We start from the raw sequence: 19770 nt of genomic DNA, 5'->3' as shown, positions 1-19770 counted from the left end.
TTGGAGCCTCCTTCACTTGTTAGCTGTTAAGTTGTTAACCACCATTCATGTGGCGGAACTGCAGAGATTTGACCTGATCCATTGGTTGTGGGATTACCTGCTGTTGTTTTACCTGTTTAGCATGTAGACCCGTGTTGCAGCTTCTCACTTACACACTCTGTCACGCATACATAATCTCTCTCTGTCACACACACACGCACACACACACACACACACACACACTCCCTGTCACATATACTGATCACACAAATGAACTCTGTCTGTTACACACACACACACACAGTCTCGCTATCACATGCACTCATCACACACACGCTCTAACACATACACTGCACTATCACACACACAGTTTCTATCACATACACACAGTCACCTACACTACATATTCTATTGCACATACAGTATATAGATGTGCACTGTACCACACACAGTCATTCTGTCATACACTCTCACTCTCTACCAGATATTCACATAAATTCTCTGTTGTACGCTCTCACTCTAGCACATACACACTTTATCACATACACAAATATCTATCAATCACACACACTCACATGCATTCTCAATGTCTACCGTGAACATGCAGGCAGTCTGTGCACTCCATCTCACACACACAAATACACATACTTCAGAGGAGAACAATGCAGTATCTTTTTGCGGATCACATCCCTAACATCAACAAAATCAGTTTAAACATATTTCATCCTGATTGGGTCTCTGGAGTGATTTGAGAAGTTTTACACAGTTTCAATCCCAAACTCTTGCAACCTTGAGATCATCCCACTGTGAGGCGTGTGGGGGGTTATTCTGCCGGTGTCAATCACATGCAGTGCCCTGGCAGAACCAATGGCTGCAAACTTGTCATTTGTAAAGAGCCAGACAGACTCTCGATGTTCAAGTCCATTGTGCTTTTATTTTTAGGCAGGAATAAATATGGCTAGGAAGTAAGCAAAAATGCCTCTGAACCAAAAATATCCATCAGTTTGCCCAGGATACACAATATTCCTGGAACCATGGAAAATTCAGATAACATGGGCAGTTCATTTGCTGCATTACTGGAGTACTTCGCCACCTCTTGGCGCCAGGGTGAATTTTTGCAGCTGCTTTCAGACATAGCATTAATTTACATTGAAATCCAAGACATTACAAAGGGAAATCTTCCACCAAGAAAGCGGGATGGTTCCATCTCCCTGGCAACAGTCTGCTTGAAGCCCCAGTGCAAAGCGGCTGTGGGGAGCATTGCTCCTGCAGGTTTTGGTGTGGTAGAATGGATAGGGGTGGAGCGTGTACCCTCTGGGATTAGAGTACCCCTCTATCACATTAGATCCTGTTTTAATCTGGGATTCCATGTGCACATTCAGATGGAGGAGCATCTGAAGTTCGGGATCACCTTTGGTGGAGGAGGGTTATTATGACCCAGTCTGGGGGAAGATGTCTGCTGTGACTCATTGGTAGCCTGTGAGTGAGGGAGTCCCAGCTTCATGAGCCACTTCAGCAAAGTGAGTGCAAAGTCCAGGCCAACACTCTGAGGCAGGAATTCCAGGCTGCCTGTTGGATGAGTAACGTCCCATCAGCAGCAGCATACTGAGGAAGACCCGCTGACAATGTCAATGTCCCTTCCCCAGTCAAACCAGCAGATGAGGGGGCTGTACGGCAGAGTGCCGCAGCTGGTAGAGCCACTGCCTCACAGGTCCAGGGACCCGGGTTCCATCCTGACCTCTGTTGCTGCTGTGTGGAGTCTGCACGCTCCCCCTGCGAGCATGGGCACTTCCCCTGGGTGCTGCAGTTTCCTCCTGCATCCCAGAGACGTGCAAGATGGTGGGTTAATTGGCCACTGTAAGTTGTCCCTCTTGTGGAGGTGAGTGGTAGAATCTTGGGGGGGGGGAGTTGATGGGAATGTGGGAATGTGGGGAGAATAAAAGGGGCTCTGTGTAAATGGGTGGTTGATGGTCAGTGAAGGTTTGATGGGCCGAAGGGCCTGTTTCTGTTCCATATGACTCTATTACATCATGACTGTTGGTGGGATCTCACACGTCAGCTGCTCCAATGCGGGGTCCCTCCAGTAATGTGGACCACGCTTCAGATCTACTGGCTGTGGAACCCCTTGGCATGTCCTGAGGTTGTGAAAGCCACAGCCTTTTACAGACTGATTGTCATCTCAAGGTATAAGCTAGATCCTGGTTCTGCTCGTGAATCGTAACTGTTGGTAACGGAAGTCCAATGTGTAGGGGTCCTGAGGTGAATGGTGTGAGTGGGCCAGCAGAAGGAGCCCACCTACTGGGATGGACAGGGCTTCCCATCTGAATCCCTCAACTTGCCGCAGAGGAGAGAGCTTTAAACAATCTGCTGGAGGAACTCAGCGGGTCGAGCAGCATCTGTGGGCACACAGCCTCCCACAGTACTTCATAGGCCCCACGCACTCAGAAGCCTTTCCTTCCCACAGTGCACCTTTATGGAGGGGAGCAGATGCAGGGGGACCAGGGTCCCAGTCACGGTTGTAGGGATGGGACCCCGATGATGTGGTCAGGAGGCCTCAGTCCAGGAGCCGACTGCTGTCTAGTGATCGGGCAGCAGGTTGGTGAGGGGAGGGAATTGGGCAGCAGACTCCTAAAGGGCTGGACAGGTGAGGGGTCAGTGGGGGAAGGATTGTCAGCCATGGCTTTTTTTTATATATATATTTCTCCAATCTGGGCATTGTTAGTGGCCAGCATTTATTCCCCATCCCTAAATGCCCTTGAAGAAGGTAATTGTGAGCTGCTTGAACTGCTGCACTCCGTCTGGTGAAGGTACTTCCATCATGCCTTTGAGGAGCAAGATCCAAGATTCAGACCCCGTGACTATGAAGGAACGGCGAAGTATTTCGATGGTGTGTGACTTGGAGGGGAACTTGCAGGTGGTGGTGTTTCCCTGCACCTGCTGCTATTGGTTGTTCAGACGGTACAGGTTGTGGGTTTGGGAGGTGCTGTCAAAGTAGCCTGGGCAAGTATCTGTCGCGTATGTTGCAGATGGAACACGCTACAGCCACTGTGCGCTGGAGGTGGAGGGAGTGCATGTTCAGGGCAGTCGATGGGGAGCCATTCGATTGGACTGGTTGGTCCTGGCTGGTGTGAGTCATTGGAGCTGCATCCATCTAGGCTAGTGGACAGTGTGCCATCACGCTCCTGACTTTTGCCATAAGACCATAAGACATAGGAGCAGAATTAGGCCATTCGGCCCATCAAGTCTGGTCCACCAGTTGATCATGGCTGATTTATTATTCCTTCTCAACCCCATTCTCCTGCCTTCTCCCTGTAACCTTTGATACCCTTACTAATCAAGAACCTATCAACCTCTGCTTTAAGTATACCCAATGGCCTGTCTGTGGCAACGAATTCCACAGATTCATCGCCCTGTGGTTAAAGAAATTCCTCCTCATCTCTGTTCTAAAGGGACATCTCTTTATTCTGAGACTGTGCCCTCGGGTCCGAGACTCTCCCACTACTGGAAACATCCCCTCCACATCCACTCAATCCAGGCTTTTCAATATTCGGTAGGTTTAGAGAGTGCCTTGGGGAGTGGTTCTGGCAAAATCCAAAACAGGCACTACAGAGCAAGTGGCATTTGACAGCACTGTTGATGATGGCTTCCGTCACTTTGCTGATGATTGAGGGTAGACAGGTTAGGTGGTGTTCAGCTGGATTGGATTTGCACTGCTTTTGGTGAACAGGACTTACCTGGGCAATTTTCCATATTGTTGGGTAGATGCCAGTGTTGTAACTGCACTGGAACAGCTTGGTTAGAGGCTCAGCTAATTCTGGAGCACAGGTCTTTAGTACTACAGCTGGCTGTTGTCTGGGCCCCTTGGTGTTTGTTGTGTTGTGTTCTTCGTTACTGAAATGAATGAATTTGGCTGAAGGCACGTTCCGTGATGGAGGGGATCTCGGGGAAGAGGTGATGGATCACTCACTCTGCACTTCTGGCTGAACGTGGCCAGGCAGTGTGGGTGGCAACTGGGAAGAGCAGGTGGGACATACCCGAGGCCGGGGTTCCCAGCTAGGGATCAAACGCCACCAATGGGGCCGGGAAATGCCTGCTTCTGCACTAGTGGCTAGGTGGGTGGGAAGGGTGAGCCTTTGGGACAAGGGTGAAGAGGACCGGCATCTGGAGGTCACAGAAGAGATCGTTTCTCCCATTCAGAAGATAAAGCTGGTGTGTTATTAAAGAAACGTCGCTTGCAACAGCAAACACAGGGGATGCAGCAGGAAACAGAATCCAGTGGGGTTGAGATACTTGAGCGGTGAATTCTCAGTGGGTAAGGAGCGGGTTACAGCAGATGTCCCCCCGACCTTGCTGTGACAGACATGGAATAGTTTCAGTGAGAGGAAAGGGGACGGTTCTCCAACTCGGGGACTGTGTGCTGGGGTCTCTGCAGTAATGGGGAGAGGGCAGGGTGGAACCAGGCAGAAAGCTGTACAGTGCCCGCGGAGTTTCGTCACTCATACACCCAGGTGAGCTCTGGATTTGACCTGGTGTCTTCTGGTATGGCTCCAGGAACTTCGGCGCAAAGTCCAGGCCACTGTGGCCCAAGTTGTGCAGGCACAACAGAGCCCTGGTCCCAGCTCACCGCCTGCAGTGCCCTCGGACAGACGTCTCCGCGTCAGCTTCCTGGAACTTCCCGGACGTGATCGGACGCAGCCTATTGCAGGAGGTCTTCAGTAGGTCAAATCATGGGATGTTCTCCTCACTTCAATCCAAGACAAGTCCAGCAAGAGATGTGCTTTGATGTTAAAAGCAGCATTCATTATTGATGCCCTTGCTGCAGTGACATTTAGCCTTGATGTCTTATGTCATGGATTCCAGTGTCCCCGTCAGTAAGCTGTTATGAAACTGATGCCTGATCCTGGAATTAACAGCCCTAGTCTTTCATTCACCATAAGGATCACTGCTAACTTCAGGGACTCAAATCCAGGGACTCTGGGTAGTCAATCAGAGCAAAGATGGTGGGGGATGTAAGAGAAAGGGGCACGAGATGGCTTGGTTCTGCCCTCAGTTTATGCCTTCTTGAAGTCTTGCTGGAGAGCCTGTTCCCTGAATGGGCTCCTGCAGCTGCTTGCTTCCTCTAGGCAGGAGAAGCCCCAGCCAGCCTGTGAGGTCCTCGGGGTGTGGGAGATTGGTGGGTGCAGAGATGGCAAGCAGTGGGGGGGAGGGGAGCAAACCAAGGCTGGCAACAATCAACACTTCCCCTCCCCTCCTCTCCCTTCTGCCAACCCCAAACCCTCCCTCCACCCAGAACCTGACCTAACCCAAGCTGGGGGTAGCCCCCAACCTTACATCCCAGGAGACTTTAATGGCAACCCTAACCCATGTTCTGATGCAGACTAGCCCATGACCACCCAAGGGACAGCGCCTTTGAACAGGCCTTTGGGAACTAAACGCCAGGTATGCCCCCTGGCTGGACAACCCCGGCGTTGTGGGCAAGTGGTTGACGGGATGATGCTGAGCTACCCCTTGCCTCGGAGACATTCCCCGACATCTGTGGGGGTGTCTGGAGTCATAGAACATGGAACACAACAGCACAGGAACAGACCCTTCGGCCCACAGTGTTTGTGCCGACCATGATGCCAATCCAAAGTAATCCCATCACAGAGACTAATGGAGCTCGCTCCAATCCCAGCCTCCTCGTGGGTGGCCTTGGCGGGCAATCCAACTGAAGGAGGCTTCAAAGTCCAGTCTAATCCGGTGCTGTTCGCTATGTTCACAGACACTCCCCATTGGAACGATGGATGATTCACCAGGAATCCCAGGCAGAGTTAAGTCCAGTTGTGTGGGATACATGCCCGTCAGCTTCAATCGACCGAGCCAAGGCAGGAGGTCAGCCCAGCAACTTCTGACATGCTTTGTAAATAGGAGAGACTTGTACATGCTGCAGAGATCTGATGCCCTTCCTTACAGCTTCACGCTGAGGGTTACCTGCCCAACCTGGCCACCTTTTCCACCAGGGCCACTGTATCTACCGCATGCTCAGGCTGTACAGTAGGAAAAAACCCTGACTCGCACTGCCAGCCAGTTGCCCACAAACGCCATGCCAGTTGTTTCTCTGCCACACCGGATGAGGGAGCCGCTTCCAAGGACGGAGTTACTAGCCACACTTGACGGTGGGGAGGCAGAAGGGAAGAACCGGAGCTGGCACCAGGATGTCAGAGAAGATGGGCTGGTAGCCTTCTGGAGGCATCTGGCTGCTCTGCTCCAACATTTCCAGCACCGTGCCACGGATCTCCTTGGACACATCCCCCCTGATGTCCAGCAGCACCGAAACATGCTCATCACTGGGAAAGAAAAGGGTGAAATCTTTTAGTAACGAGGGAAGACGAAGTCTACACAAAAGCCTCTGCTCACATCTCCTAGTTTGCTCGTCCTCACTCATGCACAGCCGGTCAACACAGAAGCATTGAGTGTCCAATCCACCTGCTCGAGGCTGATTTCCCCAAATGCAAATTTCTAAATCAGCGGGAGAGCTGGCTGTAACATTCAGTTACCACTTGTCACACAGTCAAATCGAGGCAAATATATTCTGACTATCAGTGTAAAAATCAAATGAGTTGTTGTTGGGCGTGAGAGCAAGTTGAAGTCTTTAAATAATGGTTGCTGGGTTCATCTTTCACCTCCTGCACCAGGTTCCATGCACTGCACACAAGTTACTCTGTTTGTGGCCCTCACTAGCAACCCTACAACTTGTCCTCTCTGTCCAACAGCACCAGAGCTCGTGTACCTCAAGGTCTGAAAGTAGACAGAGCTTTGTAACCCACCATCCTCTGTCCTCCCCGTCACCTTTGGGATTCCCAGGACCACATTAATAGTGCTGGGGTGACGTTTATTTGGGGAGGTGGTCAAAAAGGGGTGATCGCAAATCATCAACTTAATTCCCATTGGCTGGAATGGAAAAGAACTCAGGGTGGACGGTCTAACATTTGCTCTTGATCGGCTCTCTCGTGTTTTAATCCACACCCACTCTCCCCACCCCAGGGGTTCTGCTCACACTTCCTGCTGGTTACACTGGCGGCACTTCAGTCAGCAGGACCCCAGTTCCTGAATGGATAACCCTTGCTTCAATCCATGCTCATTCACCCCACCTCAGGGCATTGTGTTCACACTAACTTTACGCATCACGCTTCCTGCTGGTCACACTGGTTGTACTTCAGTCACTCCCCTGGTTGTGCTCCCTGTCCAATCACCTGGTTTAGTTTCCTACGCTCCCTTTAAACTTACTGCATTCAGTGGAAAATTTATTATTCTAACGTCTAACACCTCAAAAAGAAAGTGATTTAAAAGTGCATTGGAGTATTGATAGAATAACATTTATTAGTTTAGAAAATCTGATAGTCCAGCACCATCAATGTCCCCAATGTGGTGGATTAACGGAATTTTACTGTATAATACTAAAGTCTTTCAGTGAAGGAAATCTGCCACCTTGATATGGTCTGGCCGACATGTGACTCCAGCCTGACCAATGTGGTTGACCATTAAAATGCTCCCTTGAACAGCCGAGCAAGGCACTCTGTTCAGGGGCCATCAGGAATGAATGATAAATGCTGGCCAGTCAGGAACGGGCGATAAATGCTGGCCAGTCAGGGACGGGCGGTAAATGCTGGCCAGTCAGGAACGGGCAATAAATGCTGCCCAGTCAGGAACGGGCGATAAATGCTGCCCAGTCAGGGAGGGGCGGTAACTTGCATGCAGCAAGACCTGGACAATATCCCGACAGGACCCATTAAGTGCCAAGTAACATTCTGGCCACGTTTAAGTGCCTGGCAAGAGGCATCTCTAACAAGAGTGGAAGCACCTTCCCTTGGCATTTTATGGCATTACCATTGTTGTCCCCCCCCCCCCCCCTATCAATGCTTTGGAGATTAGCATTGACTGGAACCTCACCTTGACCAGCCACATAAACACCATGGCTACAGGAGCAGGTCAGTGACTCACCTCCTGACACCCCAAGGCCTCTCTACAATCTACAAGGCACAAATCAGAAGTGCGATGTGATACTGTCCTCTTACCTGGATGAATACAACTCCAACAACTCTCGAGAAGTTCACTACAACTGAAACAAAGTGACCTACTTGACTGACACAGCGTGCACCACCCCAGCCTACATTCCTTCCATTGCCATGTGCTATTCCCACAGGATATCCCCATCCTGCGACCCATCGAGGGACAAGGCGTGTGGAAATACCGCCATCTCATGTACCCTTCCAAGATTAGGAAACATATCGCCATTCCCTCATGACCACTAGGTCCAAACCTTGGAGCTCCCTGTCCAACAGCACTACAGAAGTGCCTTCACCAGAAGGACTGAAGTGGTTCAAGAAAGCAGCTCACCATATCCTTCTCAAGGGCAATTAGGATTGTTAATAAATGCTGGCCAAGCTGTCTATAAATGAAGAGAAAGGGCCGGAGTGCCCGTTGCTGTTAACCAGCCATCTTCAGCCATGTAGACTGCCACATGATGGACTTGGCCACACTTGTGTTCCATACTATGGTCCACCAATCTACGTTACCAAGGCCCAAATCAGATTGTGACCCGAATGCTCAGTGCCACTGTCCCTGGCACTTACTCTGTTGGAACCGGACCTGTGAGGGAAGGGCAGCTTCGGCTCGCCGAGGGAGAAGTTACCTGATGTCGGGATAATTGGCCACCAGGCCGGAAACCTCCAGGCTGAGCATGGAGCTGTCCTTCAGCTTGATGAGTTCCGAGACAGAGGATATCACATTGGTGAGCCGCCCGGCCTCTTCCACTCCCTGTAGCAGGCAGAAGCAGAGGTGAGGTGTCAACACTAGGAGCAAGGTTCAACCTGCTAAACCCTGCCCTTCCCTTCCAACTCTGCCCCTTCAAGGCCAAAACCCTGGCGGCAAACTGACGATTTGGTTCAGTATTGGTACTGAAATGTCACATTGGAAATGCCATCTCTTGGAGCAAGTGTTCAATGAAGACACAGTTCTCTCAGCTCAGTATGAGAGATCCTATGGCAGGACTCCAGTGAGGAAGGGGTCTGGTGTGAACTTATCCCCAGTTCATCCATGGCCCCCACCGTCCTGTCAATATTTATCACTGCTACAGAAACAAACTGGCCATTTACTTCCTTGCCGTTTGAGGGACGTTGCTGAGTTCCTTATACGACCACAGTCACCACAAAAATAAGACACTTATTGCCTGCAAAACGCTTTGGAGGTGTCCCGGGGTTAAGAAGGCCTAATAATAAATGCAAGCCTTTCTTTGGAAGCAGTAAAACTCTTCCTTGGATGTACGCACAGTGAGTATATTAGAGGATTATGGTGGTTACTGTCTCACAGGGCATTGTGTCCGACTCCTTCCCCAACAGTGTTATTGGAAAAGATGCCCAAGGAGGAATTTTTTGGGTGAATCCAAATGGGATTGTGTTTGGTATAAGAACCTGGGGAGCTCAGCAAAGCTGCGGAAAGTAAAGATTTTGAGGAAGTGTGTAAGCAACTGTGAGATCTTACCCAGACGCACAGATCACTGCAATACATGGCATGTTTTAAATTATTTGTTCGTGAAACATGCACGAAGGTCTGTTCCATGCGGGGTTAAGTTAAAGAAATAAAAAATAGGCAGGAAATGAAACTGATGTAATTCCTTTCTTGACCTCTGGGCTGTACCAAAGTGCTCTAAGACCAATGAAGAGTGTGACAAGCACGCACCATGTTCTCTGTAAAGGGATTTACAATTTCAAAACCAATAGAAGGCACAAGAAATTAATCAGATAGAAAGGTTGCTGACTAACAAGCAGTGGCAACATTTTAATGTTTCTGTCGACAGGAATAGTCTCAATACTGAGTGGAAGGGGAGAACGTGGAAGATTTGGGAGGTACAGTTGGAGTCATGGAGTCATGCAACACAGAAACAAATCCTTTGGATCACTGTGTCCATGTTAACCATTGCACCCATATTTACTAATCCCATTAACCTGCATTAGGTCCAATTGTCGATGATTCAAGTGTTTGTCTAGATGCTTCTAAATTGTCTCCCCATCTAGTCAGACTAGGTAGGGAGAACAGATCTCCTCTCATGAAGGTTATTAAGTGAACCAAATGGATTTTAAAACAATAATTCATGTTTTCGTAGCTGAGGAATTTACTGGGACTTTTGACGGTCCCTCAGTGGGTGTTGACGCTTTGGGCAGGAGGTTGAGCTGTTTGTAGTAGACCATCCACATCAAACAACATGCCATGAATCCATCTGTGAAAGGTAAAATCAAATTTAGGAAAAGGAACAGGATTGAAGACTCCGAGCAAATATCCAGGAGAGAAATGATTGTTGGGAAATAAAACTGAAGATAAAGACTAACAGACCACCTTCTGAGTTTTGTGGACGGATTCATTAAGTGGTGTCCTTTCTGCTGTCCTGTGTTGAAGTGTTTCACAGATCTGAAAGCAGTTAATCCTGTAGAGCCCATGATGATACTATTAGGAGTATGTAAGGATTTGCCTTTCCTGTATGCGCACGATATCCAACATTCATTCATTGTTTTTTCTGCTTATAAACATATTGGGTTTTCTTTTACAACATTGAGTTCCTCTGGGTATCAGCTTGAAAACTTAAATTTACAATTTGAGTAAATGATCAAATTATGAATTCTGATTTGTTGTATACTGCAGCTTTAGAAAAAAGCTCACATGAACAATTTCTAGCTCGGAACCTGGGTTTTTCAAATAACGTTTGAATTTTCTGATAAAAATCTACCATAATAGGGACTCAGTATCTCAACGTAGATGAGAACAGGCAGGGTTTGAACGGCCAGTGTTACCGAGGTATCTGGAGTTGTTCCATAAGAATGAATGTGGCTTTTAGGAGTATATTCACTTCAAGTTCTGATTTAAGACGTGGACCTGATCTTTAGCTGGCTGTACCTTGGTGGACCACTGGCTAGCTGCAGTGTACAGCTCAGTTCGTTACTGATGTTCGTGCACATCAAAACACATAAAAAGCATTAGAAATAGAAGCAGAAAAGGCCATTCAGCCCCTTGTGCCTGATTTGCTGTTCAATAAGATCATAAGAGAACTATTACCCCAGCTCCACTTTCCTGCCCTAACCCCATATCCCCTAATTCCCTTCATATCCAAAGACCTATCAGTCTTGAAATCTTCAAGGTCTCTGCCTTGAATATCCTCAGTGACTGAGCCTCCACAGCCGAGAATTCCAAGAATTCAATACACTCTGCATGACAGTTTCTTCTAATCTCTGTCTCAAATGGCCGACCTGTCATTGTGAGACCGTAACCCTCAGCTGGGGGAAATCATTGACTGAATGCAAGTTGTACCACACCCAAAGGCAGTTTCACTCGATGGGCAACACACTGGCGCAGCTACAGACCCAGGTTTGATCCTGATCTCCGGTGCTGTCTGTGTGCAGTTTGCACGTTCTCCCTGTGACCAAGTAGGTTTCCCCCAGGTGCTCTGGCTTCCTCCCACTTCCCAAAGGTGTACGGGTTGGTGGGTTAATCAGCCACTGTAAATCGCCCCTAGTCTGGGGGTGAGAGGTAAAACCTGGGGGAAGTTGATGGGAATGTTGGGTGGGGGGGAATAATACATTACAGGGAGAATAAGTGGGGGAGCGGAACTGCTCTGTGAGCTGGCAGAGAACTGATGGGCCGAACAGTCTTCCGCAACGTCAGAAGGAAATATGGAAATGTCCGGCTGGTGTAAGACCACACGCGGCACATTAATGTGGGTCAGTGTGCAATACCCCAAAGGCAGTCGTGATGGCTTCATTCTGCACCAGTCCAGCCGACCAACCCTGACAAACTGATGGTTGAGGACTGAGCAACAAGGGTTATTCCTTAAGCATGTGGCCAATGACTCAGGTGCACTCCCTGCACACGAGCTTACCACAAGCGGCACACCGTCACGCAAGAGGTGAAAGAGAGTCAGGTCCGTCAGTGCTTTGTGGGCGACAAATGATGCGGCTGATCAAACGTTACTACCGCTGCTCACTCACCAGGTTGTGGAAGAGTTCCTGCAGCCGTGTGGCATCACACGACATTCTGTGCGACACCTTCTCTCGCTCGGCGGGATTCTTGCAGACCAGCTTCTTCAGCATCAGCCGGCGGATGTATTCAACAACCACCAGACGAAGCCCCTCAACCAGCATGAACTGTGGAGTCGGCACAGCACGGAGACGTGATCATCACACCCAGGTACATAATGGCTACAAGCGGGCGGCTTAACCTCATTAGCCACTACTTTGCCCTTCTGTTATAGATCCGCGTAGTTAATTGCCCCTCTTTCTTGCCCCCAGTCCTCCTGCACTACCAATGAAATCATTGATACCCAATGAAGCAGAGTGGCCCATTGTGTGGATGCACTCCCCAGCATGGAGCCCATCCCAGGGGTCACTAAGCCCACTTACCTGTCCAAGTGCTCTCTCCAGTTGTCCCTCCGTGCCCTCCGCTCTACCCCCTCTGCTATCACTGCTCCACTTAGTTTGTTATTCACAACTCCTACATTCTTTTGTCTATGTTCTCACTCTCTGACAGCTCCCAGTCACTCATTGACCTAGTTTACAGCTTATCCCAGTTTTACCCTATTGGAGACATCTGCACTCCCCCAGCTTCTTCTGCCTCCCTCCCAGTCCTGATGAAACGACATCACCCTTACAGATTTAAATAAAATCACGAGGAGGATAGATAAAGTGATGGTCACAGTCTCTGTACCGGGGTAGGGGGAGTCTTAAAACTAGAGGACGTAGGTTTAAGGTGAGAGGGGAAAGATTTAAAAGGGACCTGAGGGGAAATGTTTTCCACACAGAGGGTGGAGGGTGTATGGAACGAGCTTCCAGAGGAAATGGTGGAAATAACAATGTTTAAAAGACACATGGACAGGTAAATGGATAGGAAAGATTTAGAAGGATATGGGCCAAATGCAGGCAAATGAGACTAGCTCAGATAGACATCTTGGCCAGCATAGACCAGTTGGGCTGAAGGGCCTGTTTCCGTGCTGTATGACTCAATGAAGTTAACTCTGTTTCTCTTCCCACAGATGCTTCCTGACCGTTGAAATATTCCTAGCATTTTCTATTTTTAGGCCCAGTTTGTTCTCAGCTAGCTGCACTACCAGGAAATCATTGGTACTTGATGAAACAGAACGGCCCATTGTGTAGATGCACTGGAGCCTCTCCTGGCCCCAGTGCATCCCTCACAAACTTACTGCAGTGGGATCTTAACTTGCCTTTCACATTCACTCCCTCTTCTCACACACCCGCATTGCTCTGGCCTTGCTAATCCCCCTAAACCTAAAAGACCGAAAGGAAATTAAAGGTGATGCACCAGCTGCGACTGTTGATCATGGGTTTTCCCTTTAAGCAGTATTACATTAGCAATGAGTAAAACCTAGAGAGGGATATAAAATGATAATCAAAAAACTGCAGAAGCTGAAATGTGAAATGTAAACAAAATGCTGGAAATACTCAGCTGGCTGCGTGCATCTGTGGAAAGAGAAACAGTTAAACATTTCATGTCAGAGGTAGAATGAACATTGGTGCACATTGGGCAATGGGTAATGAAGCTGCACTGGTTTCAACAGAAGTTGCTATTGGTTCACAGCTGGATTATCCGTGGGTCCCTCTTCCTCTCTCTCTTTACAGCAGCTCATCGTCATCTTGCTCGGCCAGATTAGAGATGGACGGAAGGCAGGCATTGAGTGAATGAAGGAGCTCGACTCTCACCTGAAAGGTGGGCTCCCTGATGTGGCTGAAGTAGCTGTAGTATGTGTCCACAACAGTGCAGGTGGAGTCAATGAACTCGGAACCAGAGAGCCAGGACCCAGACAGCAACTGGAGGAAATGGGGCTGGAGACAGGATTCCCAGTGAGTTGAATGTCCAATAAGCCAAAATACACAGCAAATAACAAGATTCAACACTGCACAAGGAAGATGGAAGATCTTTGAACAGGTAAATGGGATATTCCCCCATTTTCTACCATCCCTTGCCTCTATCTAATTTTCCCCAAGGCGGACACAGCATTGGTTGGTTATACAGTAAAGGTTTTTTTGCCCAATTAATTTCTGAAGCTAATAGGCCATCTCCAGAAGGGATCCAATAGTCAGTTGACTTGGTATGGGACAGGACTCACGGTCTGGGTAAGAACAAAGGTTTCCTTCCCCAAAGTGAACAGGCTTTTGTACCATGCCAATTACCGATGCCAGAATTGTAAACTCAATTCTAAATCCTAAATTGCCAGGGAGGGATTTGAACTCAGTTTGCTGGATTGATTAGCTGAGGTGATCTAGTTTTAACGCTACCATTCCCTGGTCATTAAACCGGCCTTTCTGCCCACTCCAATCCTTTCCCGTGCTTGCTGGGTTGAGTACCTGCAGTTCCAGAAGCATCTCATCTATCAGCAGCCTGCAGCCTTTCTTCATGGCTCGATCCACTGCTGTGTCAATGGAGTGAGAGGCTTTCATGCAGTAGTCACTGTGGGTTCCCCTGTCACTCTGCTGCTGCAGCCACTGGACTGACCTCCTGAAACACAAGGGGGCGACGTCACTCAACCAGCGTCCAAATGGAAGAACCTAGTTCCTACTCCTCCTGACCACTTTGCTCGTGGTGTCCTAAGTTCATCCAGCCAACAGGGGCATCAAAGCAGGTTCAATTCCCGCCCCGCCAACCCCACCCCCCTCTGCCAATACACTCATTCCTGTGGACCCTGCAAGAGCACCCTGGCTCAACTCCCAAGCTCAGGTCAATTGGCTGAACAAGTGCTGGGAGCTCTCAGATCAAGGCTGGGAGGAGGGGGAACCCTCCGGTACACGCATACAAACATGGATCCAAACACCACCTTCCATTGTCCTGCACACCGGGATTGTGAGAAATGCTCGTCTCGTTGCCTCATCCCAGGTATCTGTACAGCAGGTCAGAGAGCTTCTTGTACCTGAATGTGATACAGTTGTTGACAGCTGCCAGGAGGTACAGCAGGTAATGCTTAGGCTGAGAATCTTTGCTCCGTTCCTTCCCATAACTGATCACAGCCTCTCGGAACCTAAAAGATACACCAGGTCATTAAAGTAGAGGACAGGCAGAGTCTGATACAGCCCATGCTTATGGCATAATAGCAGCCAATTATATTGGGTAAATGCATTAACCATTTGCAGTAGTCAAACACAGAGGTATTGCGTGTGGAACACAAGAAATGCCCCAGCTATTGTGGGCATTGGTCTTGTTCTCATGTACTTTTCAGAGATCTGTAGGTGAGGGGAAAGAGAAGGAAATGTCAAATAATGTGTTGCACAACATCACAATTCACGCAAAACATCGACAACCCGGAAAGATAACAAGGAAGACACAAGAAATTCCACAGATGCAGAAGAAACAAAGAAGAATTTTTTTAATTAAAGGGAACTTCCAACCATTACAGATTTGATTTACGTGTCCCCCTTTCAAGTTACCAGCTGTTGTGTATTGTGGGCTTATCCTTGGAACTGCAAAACTTTGGTGTGTTGGGATATTGAAATAGTTCAGCTTGTGGCAAAAGAGTCTGTCCATCGGAATTCCAGTTGGAATAAAGGATTTTAAGTCACACAAATGGAGATTAGACAAGTGGTGGAAGAGCACTGAGATTGCGGAAGCTCACATCTCCAGAGCTGGTTGAAATTCATGACTCATTAATTTTATTTCCTCTTCCCTCCACCTACCTAACGTACTCTGAAGTACTCCTGTGTTCTCCATGTCCAAACCTGTTAATACTTTATAAGGGACCATGCAACCTCTACCACATCTCCACCAATGTCCTCCCCTGTATTCCTTCACCTCCGACCTTCGCTAGAAGTCTCTGGTGAGGGACATTTGCCCAATTATCTCAGAAAATCCTAATTTAGTCACTAAGTGGATCTGGAATGGGAGATCTTCTGACTTCCCATTGCAACAAAGGAGGAAGTTTAGTGGAAATCCAGGGAAAATATCAATATTAGTCATGTTTCTCCAGTGAAACCATTAGGAAAACTATTAGGATTGCCACCTCAATGCTTTAAGGACCAGGAAAGCACTGGTGAGAGCTGGTTATTCAGTGGGATGGGCTGCATAAACCTTCCAGCATCTCTTTCAAAACCCAGCATGGTCATAGTCATAGAATCATACCAGTCAATGAGCTTCTCAGACCTTCTCCATCGTCGGCAGGGCAGACCCAACAAAGGTGGTGCCCCTGTGGTATATGGAGTACTCAATATTGCCCCATGCCAGCAGATTCCCCTCGCTAGGATGAGGTATCACAGATTACTGGACAAGAGATTTTGGCTGAATTAAGGAGAAGTGTCTTCACTTAGTGGTTGGTGAACTTGAGGAATTCCCTACCACAGAAGGCTGTGGAGGCCAAGTTGCTGAATATATTTAGGAAGGAGACAAGTACATTTCTAGATTCATCATCAAGGGATATGGGAGAGAGCAGGAATATGGTACAGAGATAGGTGACCAGTCACATATGTACAGAATGGTAGAACAGGCTCAAAGGGCTGAATGGCCTACTCCTGCTTCTATTTTCTATTAAAAAGCAAAATAAAAATGTAAATAGGAAAGAGAAACAGAAACTGCTGGAAACACTCAGCAGGTCAGGCAGCATCTGTGGAGAGAGAAACTCTTGACATTTTGGGTAGAACTCTGATGAAGGATCTACAACCTGAAATATTAATGCTGGTTCTCTTCATGTATTTGCTGCCTGACCTTTCAGGTTTCCATGGTTCCGTGACCGGAGTTATACCTTGCGCCAATGAAGGTGCTTGTGGTTGTTGAAGGTCAGTCACCCCAGCTCCAGGACATCACTGCAGGAGTTCCTCAGGGCTGTGTTCTAGACCCAACCATCTTCAGCTACTTCATCAATGACCTTCCTTCCACCATAAGGTCAGGACGGGGATGTTTTCTGATGATTGCACCATGTTCAGTTCCACTTGCAACTCCTCAGCAAATGAAGCATCCTGTGCCTACACGTAGCAAGACCTGGACAGCCTTCAGGCAAGTAGCAAGCAACAGTCATGCCACAAAAATGCCAGGCAATGACCATCTCCAACAATGAGGGGTCTAAACTCCTTCCTTTGATATTCAATGGCATCACCAGTGCCAAATCCCCAGTTACCAACATCCTGGGGGTCACTGTGGTCTAGAAACTCAAAGGAACCAGCCACATAAAAACTATGGCTACAAGAGCGGGTCAGAGGCTGGGTATCCTGGGGCAAGTGACTCAACTCCTGACACCCCACAGCCCTCCCACTGTCTGCAAGACACAAGTCAGGAGTGTGATGGAGTAGCCTCCATTGGCCTGGGGAAGTGCAGCTCCAACTGCTCACCAGAAGTTCAACACTGTCCAGGGCAAAGTAGCCCACTTGACTAGGACCCATCCCATTACCCTAAACGTCCATTCCTTCTCTCACTGCACAGTGGCTGCAGTATGTACCATCTACAAAATGCACTGCAGCAGCCGAGTCACTCGCCCCAGGACACCCAGCCTCTGACCTGCTTGTTTTTATGTGGCTGGTTCAGTTGAATTTCTGGACCAAGGTGACCCCTCGGATGTCGATGGCTGGGGATTTGGCACTGGTGATACCATTGAATATCAAGGGAAGGGGTTTTGACGCCCCCTTGTTGGAGATGGTCATTGACTGCACTTCACAAACCTTCTGCAGCCTAGGAGGACAAGGGCAACAGGTGCATGGGACCACCAACACTGGGAAGGTTCCCCTCCATGTGGCAGACCATCCTGTTTCGGAGAAATATCACAAACTACTTCATTATCATTGGGTCCAAGGCCTGGAACTCCCTCCCCAACAGCACCATGCGAGGTGTGTCACTTCAGGGACAGGAACATTTCAGGGAGACAAATTGCCAGCACCTTTCAGAGGGTAATTAGAACATAGAACAGTACAGCACAGGAACAGGTCCTTTGGCCCATGATGTTGTGATGAACTAATTAAGCTAATGATGCCCAATTAAACTAATCCTTTCTGCCTGCACATGGTCCATCTCCCTCCATTCTCTGCATATTCATGTGCCTGTCTAAGAGCCTCTTAAACGCCTATCATATCTGCCTCCACCGCCACCCCAGGCACCCATCAATCTCTGTGTAAAAAACTTGCCCCGCACATCTCCTTTGAACTTTCCCCCTCTCACCTTAAATGCATGCCCTCTAGTATTTGACATTTCAATCCTGGGGAAAAGATACTGGCTGTCTACTCTCTATGCCTCTCATTATTTCATAAATTTCTGTCAGGATGGGCAGTAAATGTCGGTCCTACCAATGTGAAAAATCAACTTCATGCTCAAAAAAAAATTATTCGTTACCAGCAGATTCGATTGGGAAAGCACGACACACCTCACAGATTCTTGCAGTCAAAAGACACTGCTGTGTGAGTTGTCAGCAGCGGAGAAGACATGATTTACTCCTCCACTTACTTCATGAAAAAGTTACCTGCACAGGAAAGTCTCGAGTTCCTGCAAAGCCATCACCACCACTTGGTCCTTGAGATGGTCACCAATCATCATCGCCACCTGGACATTCTCTTCCAGCATCTGGACGGGAAAGGGCAAAGTTTGACAGTCAAGGCAAGTGCGCACAGAGCACATCACAACATATTATTTGACATCTTTCATGAGTCACGTCAGAGGTCACAGTAGAAAGGAATAATCAGTTTATCCTTGTTAGCTCTCCAGGATTTGTGATTATGTAGCAACTAATTGGGCTGTGTCATTTTATTCCCAGTCAGTACATACTTGAATCAGAATCAGAATTATTATCACTGTCTTATGATGTGAAATCAAATCAAGATGGCGCCGGAGCGTGGTGACTCGTTGCAAGCTGCTCTCTACAGATCTACTCATTACCCTTCCTATAATCGTTCTACACTTTTAAATTTAAACTCTATGTCACTAGCCATTACTAATAATGTTCTTTTAAATCTTCTTACAGGGCTGGCAACACTTTACTCTGTACTGTTATTGTTTTTACCTGTACTACATCAGTGCACTTAGTACTAACCCAATGTAACTGCACTGTGTAATGAATTGACCTGTACGATTGGTGTGCAAGACAAGCTTTTCACTGGACCTCGGTACAAGTGACAATAATAAACCAATACCAATTTGTTGTTTTTCAGCAACAGTACAGTGCAAAGACATAAAATTACTATAAATTACAAAATAAATAAATAGTGCAGAAAAAAAGGAACAATGAGGTAGTGTTCAAGGGTTCATGAACCATTCAGAAATCTGATGGTGGAGGGGAAGAAGCTGTTTCTGAATCATTGAGTGTGGGTCTTCAGGCTCCTGTACCTCCTCCCTGATGGTAGTAATGAGAAGAGGGCGCGTCCCAGATGGTGGGGTTTCCTAGTGATGGATGTTTCTTGAAACACCACCTCTTGAAGGTATCCTCAATTGTGGGGAGGGTTGTGTCCGTGATGGAGCTGGCTAAGTCTACAACCCTCTGCAGTTTCTTATGATCCTGTGCATCAGAGCCTCCGTACCAGGCGGTGATGCAACCAGTCAGAATGCTCTCCACCATACATTTGTAGAAATTTGCGAGAGCCTTTGATGACATACCAAACCTCCTCAAACTCCTAATGAAGTAGATCCGCTGGTGTGCTTTCTTTATGATTGCATCAATGTGTTGGACCCAGGATAGATCTTCTGAGATGTTGACACCCAGGAACTTGAAGCTGCTCACCCTTTCCACCACTGACCCCTCAATGAAGACTGGTGTATATTCTCCTGACTTCCCCTTCCTGAAGTCCACAATCAATT

General features: G+C 48.0%; 1 protein-coding gene across 3 annotated transcripts in view; it reads right to left on the bottom strand.

Moving 5' to 3' along the window:
• Nucleotides 1–893: 893 nt before the first annotated feature.
• The window catches only part of exoc3l1 (exocyst complex component 3-like 1), a 70009-nt gene continuing 51132 nt past the window's right edge, over nt 894–19770 (bottom strand). For 2 of the 3 annotated variants that reach the window (XM_052028313.1, XM_052028314.1), the window contains 7 exons: nt 18443–18543; nt 14924–15031; nt 14364–14514; nt 13719–13841; nt 11994–12149; nt 8651–8775; nt 894–6305 (listed from right to left, as the gene is read on the bottom strand). In XM_052028313.1, the coding sequence (XP_051884273.1) occupies nt 6119–6305; nt 8651–8775; nt 11994–12149; nt 13719–13841; nt 14364–14514; nt 14924–15031; nt 18443–18543 (951 nt within the window). In that variant the 3' untranslated portion in view covers nt 894–6118. The remainder of the gene's footprint in view (nt 6306–8650; nt 8776–11993; nt 12150–13718; nt 13842–14363; nt 14515–14923; nt 15032–18442; nt 18544–19770) is intronic. The other variant, XM_052028315.1, reaches the window with a different exon arrangement.

The sequence above is a fragment of the Pristis pectinata genome, chromosome 13 (genome assembly GCF_009764475.1).
Source record: "Pristis pectinata isolate sPriPec2 chromosome 13, sPriPec2.1.pri, whole genome shotgun sequence".
NCBI classification, from domain to species: domain Eukaryota; kingdom Metazoa; phylum Chordata; class Chondrichthyes; order Rhinopristiformes; family Pristidae; genus Pristis; species Pristis pectinata.
This window is presented reverse-complemented; position numbering and strand designations above follow the sequence as displayed.